The sequence below is a fragment of the Anolis carolinensis genome, chromosome 2 (assembly GCF_035594765.1).
Source record: "Anolis carolinensis isolate JA03-04 chromosome 2, rAnoCar3.1.pri, whole genome shotgun sequence".
Classification (NCBI taxonomy): Eukaryota; Metazoa; Chordata; class Lepidosauria; order Squamata; family Dactyloidae; genus Anolis; species Anolis carolinensis.
The window spans coordinates 16615172-16628747 of NC_085842.1; the positions used below are offsets into that span (position 1 = coordinate 16615172).

Below are 13576 nucleotides of genomic sequence, written 5' to 3' on the forward strand. Positions count from 1 at the left end.
CAGCATAGATTGCTGATTGCCAATAGATGAGCATTAGAAAAGAAGGTGGAGTGGTTTGAATTTTGGGCTATGGATCTTCCAGACACTTTTTTGTTGGAAATAGCAACCTTCTACAAGCTTCCTATACTACAGTAGAGTCTCACTTATCCAAGCCTCTGGATAATCCAAGCCATTTTTGTAGTCAATGTTTTCAATATATCGTGGTATTTTGGTGCTAAATTCGTAAATACAGTAATTACAACATAACATTACTGCGTATTGAACTACTTTTTCTGTCAAATTTGTTGTATAACATGAAGGTTTGGCGCTTAATTTGTAAAATCATAACCTAATTTGATGTTTAATAGGCTTTTCCTTAATCCCTCCTTATTATCCAAGATATTCGCTTATCCAAGCTTCTGCCGGCCTGTTTAGCTTGGATAAGTGAGACTCTACTGTAGTTATTTGTTATGTATATAAATGAGATTGCTTACTATATGGTATGCATATATTGGTATGCAGTTTTTCCCCTAACTCTATCTTGTTTGAATCAACTACCACTAAGGAGAAAATTGATTTGAGCGAGTTTTTAACTCTTTTCGGGAAGATCATATTTTATGTTTATTGCAGATAGTGTGAATGCCAATTAATCTCCAAAAAGGGTCACGCTTCCAAATGGCTAAGACGATTCTGGTTTTACAAAATGTTATGATCTCAAAAGGTCATAATTTCCAAAAGGTTATGCCCTTCAAAAGGCTATGATTTCCAAAAATATTTGATTCCCTGCTCAGTCATGGAAACCTACTGGGTGACCTTGAGTGAGTCACACAATATCAGCCCGAGAAAACCCTGTGATAGATTTCTTCAAGGCTTGCCATCAAATGGAAATGACAAGAACAATGGAAAAACAACACAATCTGTGACAATATGATAGAAACAACTGGTTTCTTTCCAACCTCTTTCAACACTGTGTTGATTTCAGAAAAGGCACCTGGGTGTTTCTGCCCTCCTCCACATCATGTTGGACCTATAGGGAGATGCTATAGTTTAATGTTACATTTAATGTTATTTTATCCTGCTGTGAACCTATGCTAAACCTGGTGAGTTCTCTCCCCGCCGCCTTTAAATGACATTGTGTGGCTATGTCATTCTGTTACTAATACTTTTTTTATAAAAGAAGGAGCCTTACTTAAAGAGGACACAGTCTCCATATTTTCCTTCATGACTTGTTGATGCAAGGCCCTTTGGTCCGGATCCAGCAGGGCCCACTCCTCCTCACTGAAAGACACGGCCACCTCTTGGAAGGTCACCTGGACAAAGAAACAATTCTGGTAAGCAGGAAACGCTGACCCCAGCCAGAAAACCAGGTGCTTCTGGTGGCTGAAAGAGATGTCAATCTTTACACAGGGTCTTTGCTGCAGGCATCTTGGGTGGAAAGAGCAATGTGAAGAATAGCAGTGTGAAGAGGACACCGCAAGCCTGAGCCCTTCTTGGCCTATCAGGGAATTCTCTCACCTACCTGATCTGGTGTCACAGAATTTGTATTGAGTACATCAAAAGGAAGAGGCAAGCCAATATGTAGTGGTTCTGATTCACCTCCTGTAGGAATAGAAAAGGCAAGGGTTTTTTATTGGCCGTGGTCTCCCATTTCTGGTGGTACCATCTTCCTAATGGTAAAAGTTGTTCAATAATGGAGTATGTGGTGACCTGAGAATATGGTGGAGTCTCTTTCTCTGAAGGTTTATAAACAGAGGTGGGATGGACACCCATTAGGAGTGCTTTGAATGTGTATTCCTGCATGGAAGGGAGCTAGGACTGGATGGTTCTTGTGGGATTTTTGTTATTTTGTGATTCTATGATTCAATCATGGAAGGCAAGACCTGAGCAAGGCTGGGGATGAAAAGGTGCCTACAGGCCCACTTTGACTGAGGGTGATTCCATGAATGAGGGACCTCCAAGCCACATGATCCTAAGCAGGTCTGGCTCATGTCTTGGCAATTCAGGACAGCCATGGCTCCCTTGGTGGAGCCAATCCCCTCTACTGTCCAATCTCTCTCTTTTCCTGCTGTCTTCTCTCTTACCAAAATGTATTGTTTTATCTAGTGAGCCCTGGGCAATTGTGATATGGCCACATTACAACTATGTCAGTTCAGACATCTTGGCTTCTAGTAGAAGTTAAAGCTTGATTTTCTCTAGGACCCGTGTATCTGCCTTTTTAGCCGACAGCATCCACAAAACTCTCCTCTAGCACATTTCAAATCAACTTTCTTCACTGTACAGCTTTCAAGTCATCCATAGAAAAGATACATTGCGGCCTCTAATTCATTAGTCAAAGTCACTATGAGAGCAGTTGACATCAGCAACAACCTCTGGCCTGGATACTTCAGCTCTTTTAAATACCCTGATCCCCATTGGGCTCTTTGAGGAATTTATCGCCCCATCCTACTTTTTGGTGGATATTGGGGAGAAAATTGTACCTAACCCAACCTAAAAATAGGTTCTCACCATGGGAATAGCATAGCAATATGTATAGCAATATGACATTCTTTCAACATATTCCCCTTTTGACCTTCTGTTCTCCAGGCTAACCATGCCCCGCTCCTTAAGCTGCCCCTTGTAGGGATTCATGATATCCAGACTTAAGATCACTTTGATCACTTTTGGCCAGGTACAGCCACAGAGCCCTGTTGTTGTTTTATTTAATCTGTTTTTAAAGGAAGTGAATAGGGAGAAATAAGAAACATTTACGTTTGCAGCTGGACTTTTTCTCTGGCTTGCTATGAGTAGTGGCCATGGGAACAGACTGGGAGCAGGAGACAGCAGTGGAGAGGACAAACAGCCACAGCACACCCACCATATATTTCAGTGGCCTCAAAGTCATTGCACATTATTGCATGGCTGAAATTGCTTTGGAAGACTGATTTAATACATATTGAGCAGCCCTAATTTTCAAAAAGAGCTACTTAAACAGAACTTGAAGATCGGTTTGCATGAGTTTACAGTGTTGTCATGAAAAGCCAGCCACCAATGCAGCTCACATCCCTAGGCACTACATTCCTAATGATGCAGCCAAAAATGCTTTGTTTAAGTTGCTTGATTGTATTGTTTATGCATGTTCAGTAGAATCTGTATAACCAAAGACTCCTAGATCCCTTTCATGCATATATATATTCACTGAGCCACAAAAAGAGTGGAGTAAAGACATCCAAGTATGCATGGGTACTTACTTGTGAAGCTTGGTGGTTCTCTTTGTCCTGCAGAATCCAGCATCCGGCTGGCGGTGGAGAGAGGCCTTTCCAATGCGGTGGCCATTTCTGCACACATGTCTGCCACCTGAAAAAACACCAAAGGGACACAGACAAAAATTATCAGAAAACTGAAAAGGGAAAGAGGCGAGGGAGGAATAAGGAGTTTGGTTTCCTTCATAAAAAGCATCCCTACCTCCTTGAAAGCGTCAGGAGAAGCAGGATGCCATTTGAGTTGCTGTTTCCAACCCCAGTCTTTTCCATTAGCCAAAAAAATAAAAATAACAAAGCCAGTGGGCCTGATGGGATCCCTACTTAAATCTTTAAAGAGGGTGGACCTGAGCTGACACAACTCCACCAGCTTATTGAGAAGGGGGGTGACTGAGAAAATCCCAACAGAATTCAAGGATGCCACTATCATCGCCCTTTTGAAAAAAGGGGAAAGAACAGACTGCGGAAACTATCTCCCTTCTAACCTCCGCTGGGAAAACCCTCATAAGAATCCTTGCAAACTGCCTCCTACCTGTCTCAGAAGACACCCTTCCAGAATCCCAAAATGGCTTCCGTCCCTCCAGAGGACCAGTGGACATGATCTTCACTGCACGACAACTCCAAGAAAATTGCAGGGAACAAAATCAACCTCTGTACATGGCATTCATTGACCTTGCAAAGGCATTTGACACAGTGAATGGCAGAGCTCTCTGGACCATCCTCCAAAAAAATCGGATGCTCTGACAAATTTGTGAACATGCTGCGGCTTCTCCACAATGACAAGATGGCAACAGTCTTGGACAGCAATGGCTCCCAAAGTGACGCGTTTAGGGTGAAATCAGGTGTCAATCAGGGATGTGTTATTATCCCAATCTTGTTTTCCGTCTTCATCGCTATGATACTTCATCTTTTTGATGGGAAGCTTCCCACCGGAGTTGAAATCATCTATCGGACAGATGGCAAGCTATTTAACCTCAGCAGACTGAAACCCAAAACCAAGGTCACAACAACATCTGTTATAGAACTCCAAGATACCGATGACAACGTAGTCTGTGCACATTCCGAAGACCTACAAGCCACTCTAAACACCTTTGCAGAAGCATATGAGAAGCTTGGCCTATCATTGAACATCAAGAAAACCAAAATGCTCTTCAAGCAGGCACCAGCCAATCCCTCTACAATGCCAGAAATACAGCTTAATGGTGTAATATTAGAAAATGTTGACCATTTCTGCGACCTTGGCAGCCAGCTCTCCACAAAAGTCAACATTGACACTAAAATACAACACCGCCTGAGCTCTGCGAGTGCAGCATTTTTTCCAAATGAAGCAGAGTGTTTGATGATTGGGACATCCGTAGAAATACCAAGGTGCTCGTTTATAAAGCCACTAGCTATGCCTGGCCACATGTTGTGGGAATGGTTTTTTTGCCAACTTGAATTGCACTTAATAGCCTTGCTGCTTCAAAGCCTGGTCGCTTTCTACATAGGGGCATCCTTCCTTGGGCAGATTGAATGGGACAGAGTAGCCTTGTGACTTCAAAGCCTAGAGGAAATCTTGGTTGGTCAGGTTGAACAGCTCTCCACAAAAGTCAACATTGACACCAAAATACAACACCGCCTGAGCTCTGCGAGTGCAGCGTTTTTTCCAAATGAAGCAGAGTGTTTGATGATTGGGACATCCGTAGAAATACCAAGGTGCTCATTTATAAAGCCACTAGCTATGCCCGGCCACATGTTGTGGGAATGGTTTTTTTGCCAACTTGAATTGCACTTAATAGCCTTGCTGCTTCAAAGCCTGGTCGCTTTCTACATAGGGGCATCCTTCCTTGGGCAGATTGAATGGGACAGAGTAGCCTTGTGACTTCAAAGCCTAGAGGAAATCTTGGTTGGCCAGGTTGAACAGCACTGAATAGTCTTGCTGCTTGGAAGTCTGGCTGCTTTCTACCTTGTGAAATTCTTGGTTGGACGGGTTGAATAGCAATGGAAAGCCTCAGTGCAGCAAGGAGGAATACTGCAATTAGTCACCCTGATTATCATTTAATAGCTTTGCATCTTCAAAGCCAGGGTGCTTCCTGCCTGGGGGAATCCTTTGTTGGGAGGTGTTAGTTGGCTCTGGTTATTTCCTTTCTGGAATTTCCCTGTTTTCAGAGTGTTGCTCTGTATTTACTCTCCAGTTCAAAGCAGATATTGTGGATTATCCTGCCTTGGCATGCTGGGTTATATAGGTGTGTGGAAGGGCCTTGAGTCTATACTGCCATCTAATCCAGTTCAAATCGGATAATCTGTATTTTATAGGCAGTGTGGAAGAGGCCTGAGTGAAGGGCCCTGGGCGCCATTCTGGCTGAGTGGGTTGCTAGGAGATGAAGTGGGTGTGGCCTACTCTTCTAACTAGTAGGAAGGGATAAGCCTCGCTTATCCAAGCCTCTGGATTATCCAAGCCATTTTTGTAGTCAATGTTTTCAATGTATCGTGGTATTTTGGTGCTAAATTCATAAATACAGTAATTGCAACATAATATTACTGCGTACTGAACTACTTTTTCTGTCAAATATGTTGTATAACATGATGTTTTGGTGCTTAATTTGTAAAGTCATAACCTAATTTGTTGTTTAATAGGCTTTTCCTTAATCTCTCCTTATTATCGAAGATATTCACTTATCCATGCTTCTGCCGGCCCGTTTAGCTTGGATAAGTGAGACTCTACTGTATATGTATATATGTAAATATATATATATATATATATATTCTCTTTTTTTTTTCTTCTTTTCCCCTGGATTATATTAGCCTCCTTCCTATTGTCATTTTTTTAATGTACTGTAATAACTATAAATAAAAAGTTAAAAAAGGACCCCACAATTGGAGGACCATCATCTTCCATCTACAAGGGATCGCCTAAAGTAAGTTAAGAAAGCGTTAGGAGAATATTTACTTACCTGTTGCTGCTTCTCTGTCTCCTCTTCTGCCCGACTCAGGAGGAATCCTTCAGCCAAAGCCACGGCCTGGGAACTGGTCTCTGCCCCACATTCCCTCACCCAGCGCTCCATCTCCGCAGGAAGGACGGCCAGGAACTGCTCCAGGAGCACCAGGTCCAGCATCTCCGCCTTTGTATGTTCCTCAGGCTTCAGCCACAGGCGGCAGAGAGAGTGGAGGCGGCTGCACACCTCTCGGGGCCCCAAAGTCTCCTTGTAGTCGAACTGCCTGAAGCTCTGGCTTGGCGCTGCCTCTGAAGGTGGGCTGTCTCCCCGCAGCCCCTTCCCCACAAGGCCTCCTTCCCAGAACTGCCCTCCATTCCCAGCAGGAAAGGCAGGAGGGTCCGTGCTTGGCTCAGGGTCTGAGGCTTCTTGCTTTCCCACCTGCCCTGTGTCCTTGCAGCCAGGCTCCAGCCTGGGCAGAAGAGCCATCTCCCTCTTGGGAAGGCACACTCTCTCCTCCTCCACAAGCCTTGCAAGGCTCACCCACTCACTCCTCCTCCTCCAGGAAGATTCCCATATGGCCAGAAGAGGAGGGACCTCGCCTGCAGGAGGCTTCTCATTGGCCATTGACTTCCCTTCTAGGAATCCACATCATTTGCTTTAACTCTTTGGAAGCCACAGAGCAAAAACCCCCTCCGAAAGAGATGGATAGATGCTGCTTTCAAGGCATTTCCCCAGGAACAGGAGAGGGTTTGAATAACTTAAAGGAACAGTTCCCACACTGAGATCCTCTGGATGTTTGACTTTAACTCCCTCAATCTGTAATCCTTGTCCAAGGAAGAGGAGGCTTCTGGGAGTTGGAAACCAAAACATGCCAGGATCCCATACACTGAATAACGATACTCACAGTGTTATCAGACAGCATACCTGCTTATGGTATTAAGGCAGGAATGAAGGGGTAGGAGGAAATGGCCATATAAGGAGGTACGAGCAGGCCAGGAACACAGCCGATGGGTTAACACATGGTTTCCCTGAAATCATGTGTTTTGAGAGAAACGAAAGTAATGAAATGTAATACTGCACCACAAATATGCACCAATGGTTTGATATGTGGGCGGTCGTAAACTGAACCCACTGAATTGTATAAATAGACACTCGACCCTGTCTGCGGGGTTCTCCCTTTTCAGCATCTAGTTGTGCGTGGGATGAACCTCTGCAGCTGCAGGAAACTTTTAGTAAACTGCTTTCTTTGGAAAAAACCTCCAGTTGTCTGTCTCCTACTTCCACTGCGTCCGCACAGACACACAAGCCGAGAAGAGGGGAAGTCTGGTTTCCGCTACATTTTCTGGTGACCCCGACGTGATTCCACAATAAGACGGACCAGGAGATCGGAGACGGATCCCGTTGGCGGGACGGTCCCAACTCGGCGGTGGGGGCCGGAGGCAACTACCGTGAGACGAGAAGGGGCCCCTGAATATTGTAAGACCGGCTGCGGTGCTTGCCTCTGATGCCAACGCCGGCCGACGGTGGGAGCCGCAACGACAGCGAGGTTCCAAAGAAACCAGGCAGGGAAAAGGATCCAGGGAAAAGTCCAGGGGCGAAGGTTGGTCCGACGTCTACAGCAATCTGGCAAGTATAGTGGTTAAAATGAGACACTAAGGGAACAGCGCCGGGAGGGACACAAAGGTTCCCAGGGAGGTATAAAGGGGTTCTGTCTTGTTATTCCTGACACACACCGTTGAGTGTCCAGGTGCCCAGTCCAAGGCAGTCCCCTCTATTAGGCAGGATGGGAGGCAGTGGGTTCAAATCCACCACCCCATTACAGTGTATGTTAGACAATTTCGGCTCAGTTGCAAGTAGAGCCGTAGAAGGAATTCCCCAGAGAACAAGACTTGTGAGGGTGCCCCAAGACCAAGTCGTGCAGGGCTCATGAGGAGTCGCAACTCCCGGGGAAAGGAAAAAAAAAACAAAACTGTTTGATTTCTTTGTCATGTGTGGGGAATAATGAGTTTCAAGTTCTGCATGTTTCATGGTAATATTGAAGTGAAAATGAAAAATGAGTCTATAGATTTACACAAAAAATGTTGAGCACAAATATCTAGAAATGTTTTATTACGGTTGAAAAAAAATCTGATTCGAAGAGGGTCTGTGTTAGTTTGCTTTTGCTGACAAGCTGCAGAGAGGCGAGAAAAAGGGAGGGAGTTAAAGTGGTGTTGAGGCTCAGAAAGTTTTTTCCTTGTTATTTCTGAGGAACAAAGGCTGTTTTCTTAAAAAGTTTTCCTTTGCACCTGGGCCTCATGCCAAAAAGATAGTGGGAAAATCTTGGCAACAGTTCAAGGTAAAAACTCCCTGTTATTCTTGTTAAAACTCAGGCGAAATGCCCAGAGAAAGATAATGGAATTCCAGTGGACAGCCAAGGTCAATGAAAGCCGCTGTAAAAATGTAATGTGAATTTAATATGAAAAAAAGAAAGAAAGAAAATGATGATGTAAATGTGTGTATATATATATATATATTGGGGTTCTGTCTTTCACCTGGATCTTAAATCCTTGCTTTTGGACTTATTTTGGGACAACTGGGTGAGAATGTTTCATGAGCTGAGATAGAGTGTGTGACTTTATCTAAACAACTAACCACTAATCAGAATTCCTGTGGACCTTGTGTGAATGAGATGTATGTGTTGAATTCAAAATGCATAAAGAGTTATAAACAATGTTAGTAGATTTGTTCAGAAGCAATTCGGAAGCTGTAGATATTTTTTTTTGGAAAAAAAAAATGGTCTTAGGCTTGAAAAAAAAAAAATCCTTGTTTTGAAAGAACAATGCTTCAGTGTTTTTAGAGAACATGGTGCTACAGACTTTAAACCCCTTACAGGTTATAGGGAAATGTTGGAGGTTCTTTTTTTTTTTGCAGCACTTTGGAATACAAGGAGAGGAGTTATTGGTTGTAGAGACTTTGTATGGAAAACTGTCACAAGTTGGCAGTGCAAGAAAAAAATATATATATATATTTGTTTTTGAAAAAAAAAATTGACCCCATATTCCTGACACAGAAGGATTAAGAACTGACATTGATTTTTAAATTTTTGATTGACATTTTATTCAAAAAGGGAGCTAGTGCCCAAGTGATAAAAAGTTATCCTTTTGAGAACCAAAGACATGATATAATTGGCTACGTCTCATGTTGCTTCATAATAATTTTGTGAGATTTGGATTCTGGACTTTGTGATTTTGGCCCAACTCTTTCTAAAGGTTACGGAAAGGAAGGACTAGGACTTTTGTAAACGGGACATTAGATCATGCAAATAGGGGCATTTTTTTCCATCGCCCCCAGCCTGGATTTTGCCAGATTTGAGAAGCGGCAGGAGGCTTTTCAACGTGTGTTACTAACAAATTTTGAGCTGTTCAACGAGTCGGTGTAAAAGGGGAATTGAGTAAGTTTAACACTGCAGCAGGACTGGAGTGGAAGATTGCATTGCAGCAAGTGGATACACGATTGTTAAATCGTTTGCGGAAAGGAAAAGAAAAAGATGCGGAGAAGAAAGATTTTGTTGGATTTCAAGACAGATGAGTGTGTGGTCAAAGGCACAGCCTCTGAGGAGGCCTGCCTTGGATGTGGGCGAAACGACTAGAGAGAGTGCTTCAAGAGCCATACAGCCTGGAAGGATGAGTATTTCCCTCCCCTTCTTTTCCCTCTCATTGTTTTTTGCTACAGGTCCTGAACTCCTGTATGGGATAAACCCAGAAGTCTATGAGACATGTTTATTGAGAGGCCTGGGAGGGCCTATAGGTGTTGCTGAGTGCTAAGGCTGTGATGGAGTGTGGCATCAGGCTGGAGGCTGTAAGGGCTGACCAACTCAACAACATACAATTTTCTATTTTGACCCAACTCTCCTGGATAGGACCTTTTGTAATGGGACATTGCAAATAATTCGGATTTTTGACGGATTTGAGAGACAATGAGGGACTTTTTCATATGCCATCTAACAACCTTGCTTTTTAAGCCAAAAGGAGGATATAGCACGGAGGCAATGTGACAAAGAATAAAATAAGTTAACCATTGCAGCAGGACCAGAGTAAAAAGGATTACTGCAGATCGCGAAAGAAGGCCCATGGAGGAATCATTTCTCAAGAGGCCATGGAGGGGTCGTTTGGGAGCTGAATAGTGGCCTACCTGCCCCACCCGTGGAGAGACAAGGGATTTCAACAAGATTGGCTGAGACAAAAGTGATGCCGAACAGGATGATCGACAGATGGGTAATCCGTTCCCCCTCCCCCATTCTCTCTCACTGTCTTCCTGCTTTCTTTTTCAGCTTTTTTTTTTTTTGGACTCCTGTTCCTAAATTGGAGATCCATAAGGCATTGTTACTGAGAGGCCTGTTTTCCAAAAATGGAGATCCATAAGGCATTATTACTGGAAGGCCTGTTTTGGAATCCAAAACAGTTTAAGTCTACCCCACCCACACGCTGGGTATACTAAGTATGACAGCTAAAGCCCTGTAAGAGATGGGAATTTTCTTTACAGACTTTTTCTTTACACAGAGACAATTCTTAGAGACTAGAGACTTGATTGGACAAAGAGACTTTCTTCAAATTAACTGAACATTATTCCTTTGATCAAGGAAGAGGAAACACATCCCCAGTTTGACTTTATGCCAAAGACTGAAAAGACCTGAAAGTTGGACATGTATGTGAATGGCCACCTCTGGCCATAGCAACAAATCCATCATCGGAAGAAGCCAAATGACTGGGCTAGATCAGAATTCTACTGTGGACTATGTCCTTTCTAAAACCTGATTAATATTTTTAATCCTCATGTGTTGTTTACCTCTGGTGATGAAACTATGTACAAATGCTATTCTGCGCTCATTTTCCACTGAAAAGATAGCTTGGCTGCAAGCTAGAAGGGATTGGAGGGACCCATAAGTCTGCTCATTTAGTTTGCTTCAGCTTTTGTATACACGCTTCGCAAAAAAAAAAAAATGGGGGAATAAGGCAGGAATGAAGGGGTAGGAGGAAATGGCCATATAAGGAGGTACGAGCAGGCCAGGAACACAGCCGATGGGTTAACACATGGTTTCCCTGAAATCATGTGTTTTGAGAGAAACGAAAGTAATGAAATGTAATACTGCACCACAAATATGCACCAATGGTTTGATATGTGGGCGGTCGTAAACTGAACCCACTGAATTGTATAAATAGACACTCGACCCTGTCTGCGGGGTTCTCCCTTTTCAGCATCTAGTTGTGCGTGGGATGAACCTCTGCAGCTGCAGGAAACTTTTAGTAAACTGCTTTCTTTGGAAAAAACCTCCAGTTGTCTGTCTCCTACTTCCACTGCGTCCGCACAGACACACAAGCCGAGAAGAGGGGAAGTCTGGTTTCCGCTACAGTATAGGTCTGTATTAGGTGATTCCAAAGGCCTTGAGTGAATCTACATTGGGATCAATGCAGTCTGATGCCATTTTCACTGCTTTGGTTCAATGCTCTGGAATCACGGGGGCAGGAATTTGCAGTGTCCTTAGTCTTCTCTGCCAAAGAGGGCTGCTGCCTCCCCAAACTACAACTCCCAAGATTGCATATTTCTGAGCCATGTCAATTGAAAGTGTCATAGAACTGCATTAATTCTGCCGTGGAGATGCATCCTAGGAGGGCTATGCTGGGGCTCCAGACTTTAGTCTCCAAATGCTTTTAGAGCTGCAAAAGGGAACCCCAAAAATCAAATCAAGTTCGGCTGCTAAAACTGACCATTGTGGCGGACTTTCTCTGAACATATTATAGATGGTTGGGGTGAATTACATAAATAAAGTTTCACACAGGAACCACGGTTACATTTGGGAGGCCCCCATGCAAAACCACAGCAGTAGTTGAAGTGGTTGAGTTTGTTTTTGATGATCCTTAGGTTGCAGAGATTGAAAATGCCAAAATATGGAAGATAAGAGCAGAGAGAGATCTTTTCATTTCTTGTAACTTTACACAGTTCGGATCATTATCATCTAATAGCAATAGCCCAATCAAATAGTATTAATCTTGTTTTAAGGGCTGTATGGCCATGTTACAGTAGCATTCTCTCCTGACATTTTGCATTTTTTCTGCCTCTGTGGTTGGCATCCACAGAAGTTTGTTCAGAGATCTGTTGGAAATGAGGCAAGTGGGGTATCTATCTCTCCCTCCCTCCCTCCCTCCCTCCCTCCCTCTATCTATCTATCTATCTATCAATCTATCTATCTATCGACTGTCCAGGGTGGGAGAAGGAACCCCGGTCTGTTTCAAGATAGTGTGCATGTTACAGTTAGCAAGCCTGAATAGCACTGAGTAGCCCTGGAGTGTGCTAAGTCAACCAGTGAGGGTATTTGCATAGAGCTATCCTTGTCTCCATTGCCTGGAGGAATTCTCTGTTTGGGAGGGGGTGTTTACTGCCATTTGATTGTTTGCTGTCTGGAATTCCTGACTTTGGGTGGTGTTCGTTATTTACTGTTTTGATTCTGCTGTTTTAAAATTCTGGCAAGCAGATTTTGTTCATTTTCATAGTCTCCTCCTTCCTGTTTAAATTGTCTATGTGTTTGTGGATTTCAGTGGCTTCTTTTTATATAGCCTGACATGGTGGTTGCCAGAGTGGTCCAGCATTTCTGTGTTCTCAAGTAATATTCTGTTCCCGGGTTGGTTCCTCAAGTGCTCTGCTATGGCCGACTTCTCTGGTTGGATCAGTCTGCAGTGCCTTCCATGTTCTTTGACTCATGTCTGGTCAACGCTGCTGCATTTGGTGGCCCCTATGTAGACTTCTTATCCACAGCTGCATGCTAAATGGAGACTCCTCCAGTGGTTAGAGGACCCTCTGATGAATGTGGCATTTATTGAATTTTCTTGGTGGGTCTGCATTGATCTTCCCACAAAACCGTGCAAGGGCTTCAGTCATTGATTGCTGGGAGGGGTCTCTCCTGGTAAAAGGAAGTCTACTTCCATGAGACTCTTGTCTTCAGGCAGTCAGTCTTGAAGTGTAAAGAGTGGCAACCACATTAATTCACACTAAGCCTATCATATGGCTAGGATTGTGTCCATTCCTTTCCTTTCAGGGAAATGAGGGGGGTGTCATCTCTCTCTACGCTTGAAGAATGAAGGCCTGAAGAGGAGAGCCTCATGGAAGTGCCATAAAACCTAACCGTTTATACAGGGGAAATCAGAAGATGTTTACTTCTTGGGAGGAGGGCAATGGCCAACCTTGATAAAATAGTGGAGAGCAGAGACATCACACTGGCTACGAAGGTACGCATAGTGAAAGCAATGGTATTCCCCATAGTAACCTATGGATGTGAGAGCTGGACCATAAGGAAGGCTGAACGAAGGAAGATAGCTTTTGAACTTTGGTGCTGGAGGAAAATCCTGAGATTGCCTTGGAGTGCAAGAAGATCCAATCAGTCTATCCTCCAGGAAATAATGTTTGGCTGCTCAC

At 43.7% G+C, this 13576-nt stretch overlaps 1 protein-coding gene across 1 annotated transcript in view; it reads right to left on the reverse strand.

The window, feature by feature from the left end:
• The window catches only part of LOC100559680 (zinc finger protein 208), a 52379-nt gene that overhangs the window by 2499 nt on the left and 36304 nt on the right, over positions 1 to 13576 (reverse strand). Inside the window, 4 exon segments of the mRNA XM_062969271.1 lie at positions 1169 to 1289; positions 1499 to 1578; positions 3207 to 3312; positions 6149 to 6765. Of these exon segments, the coding sequence (XP_062825341.1) occupies positions 1169 to 1289; positions 1499 to 1578; positions 3207 to 3312; positions 6149 to 6765 (924 nt within the window).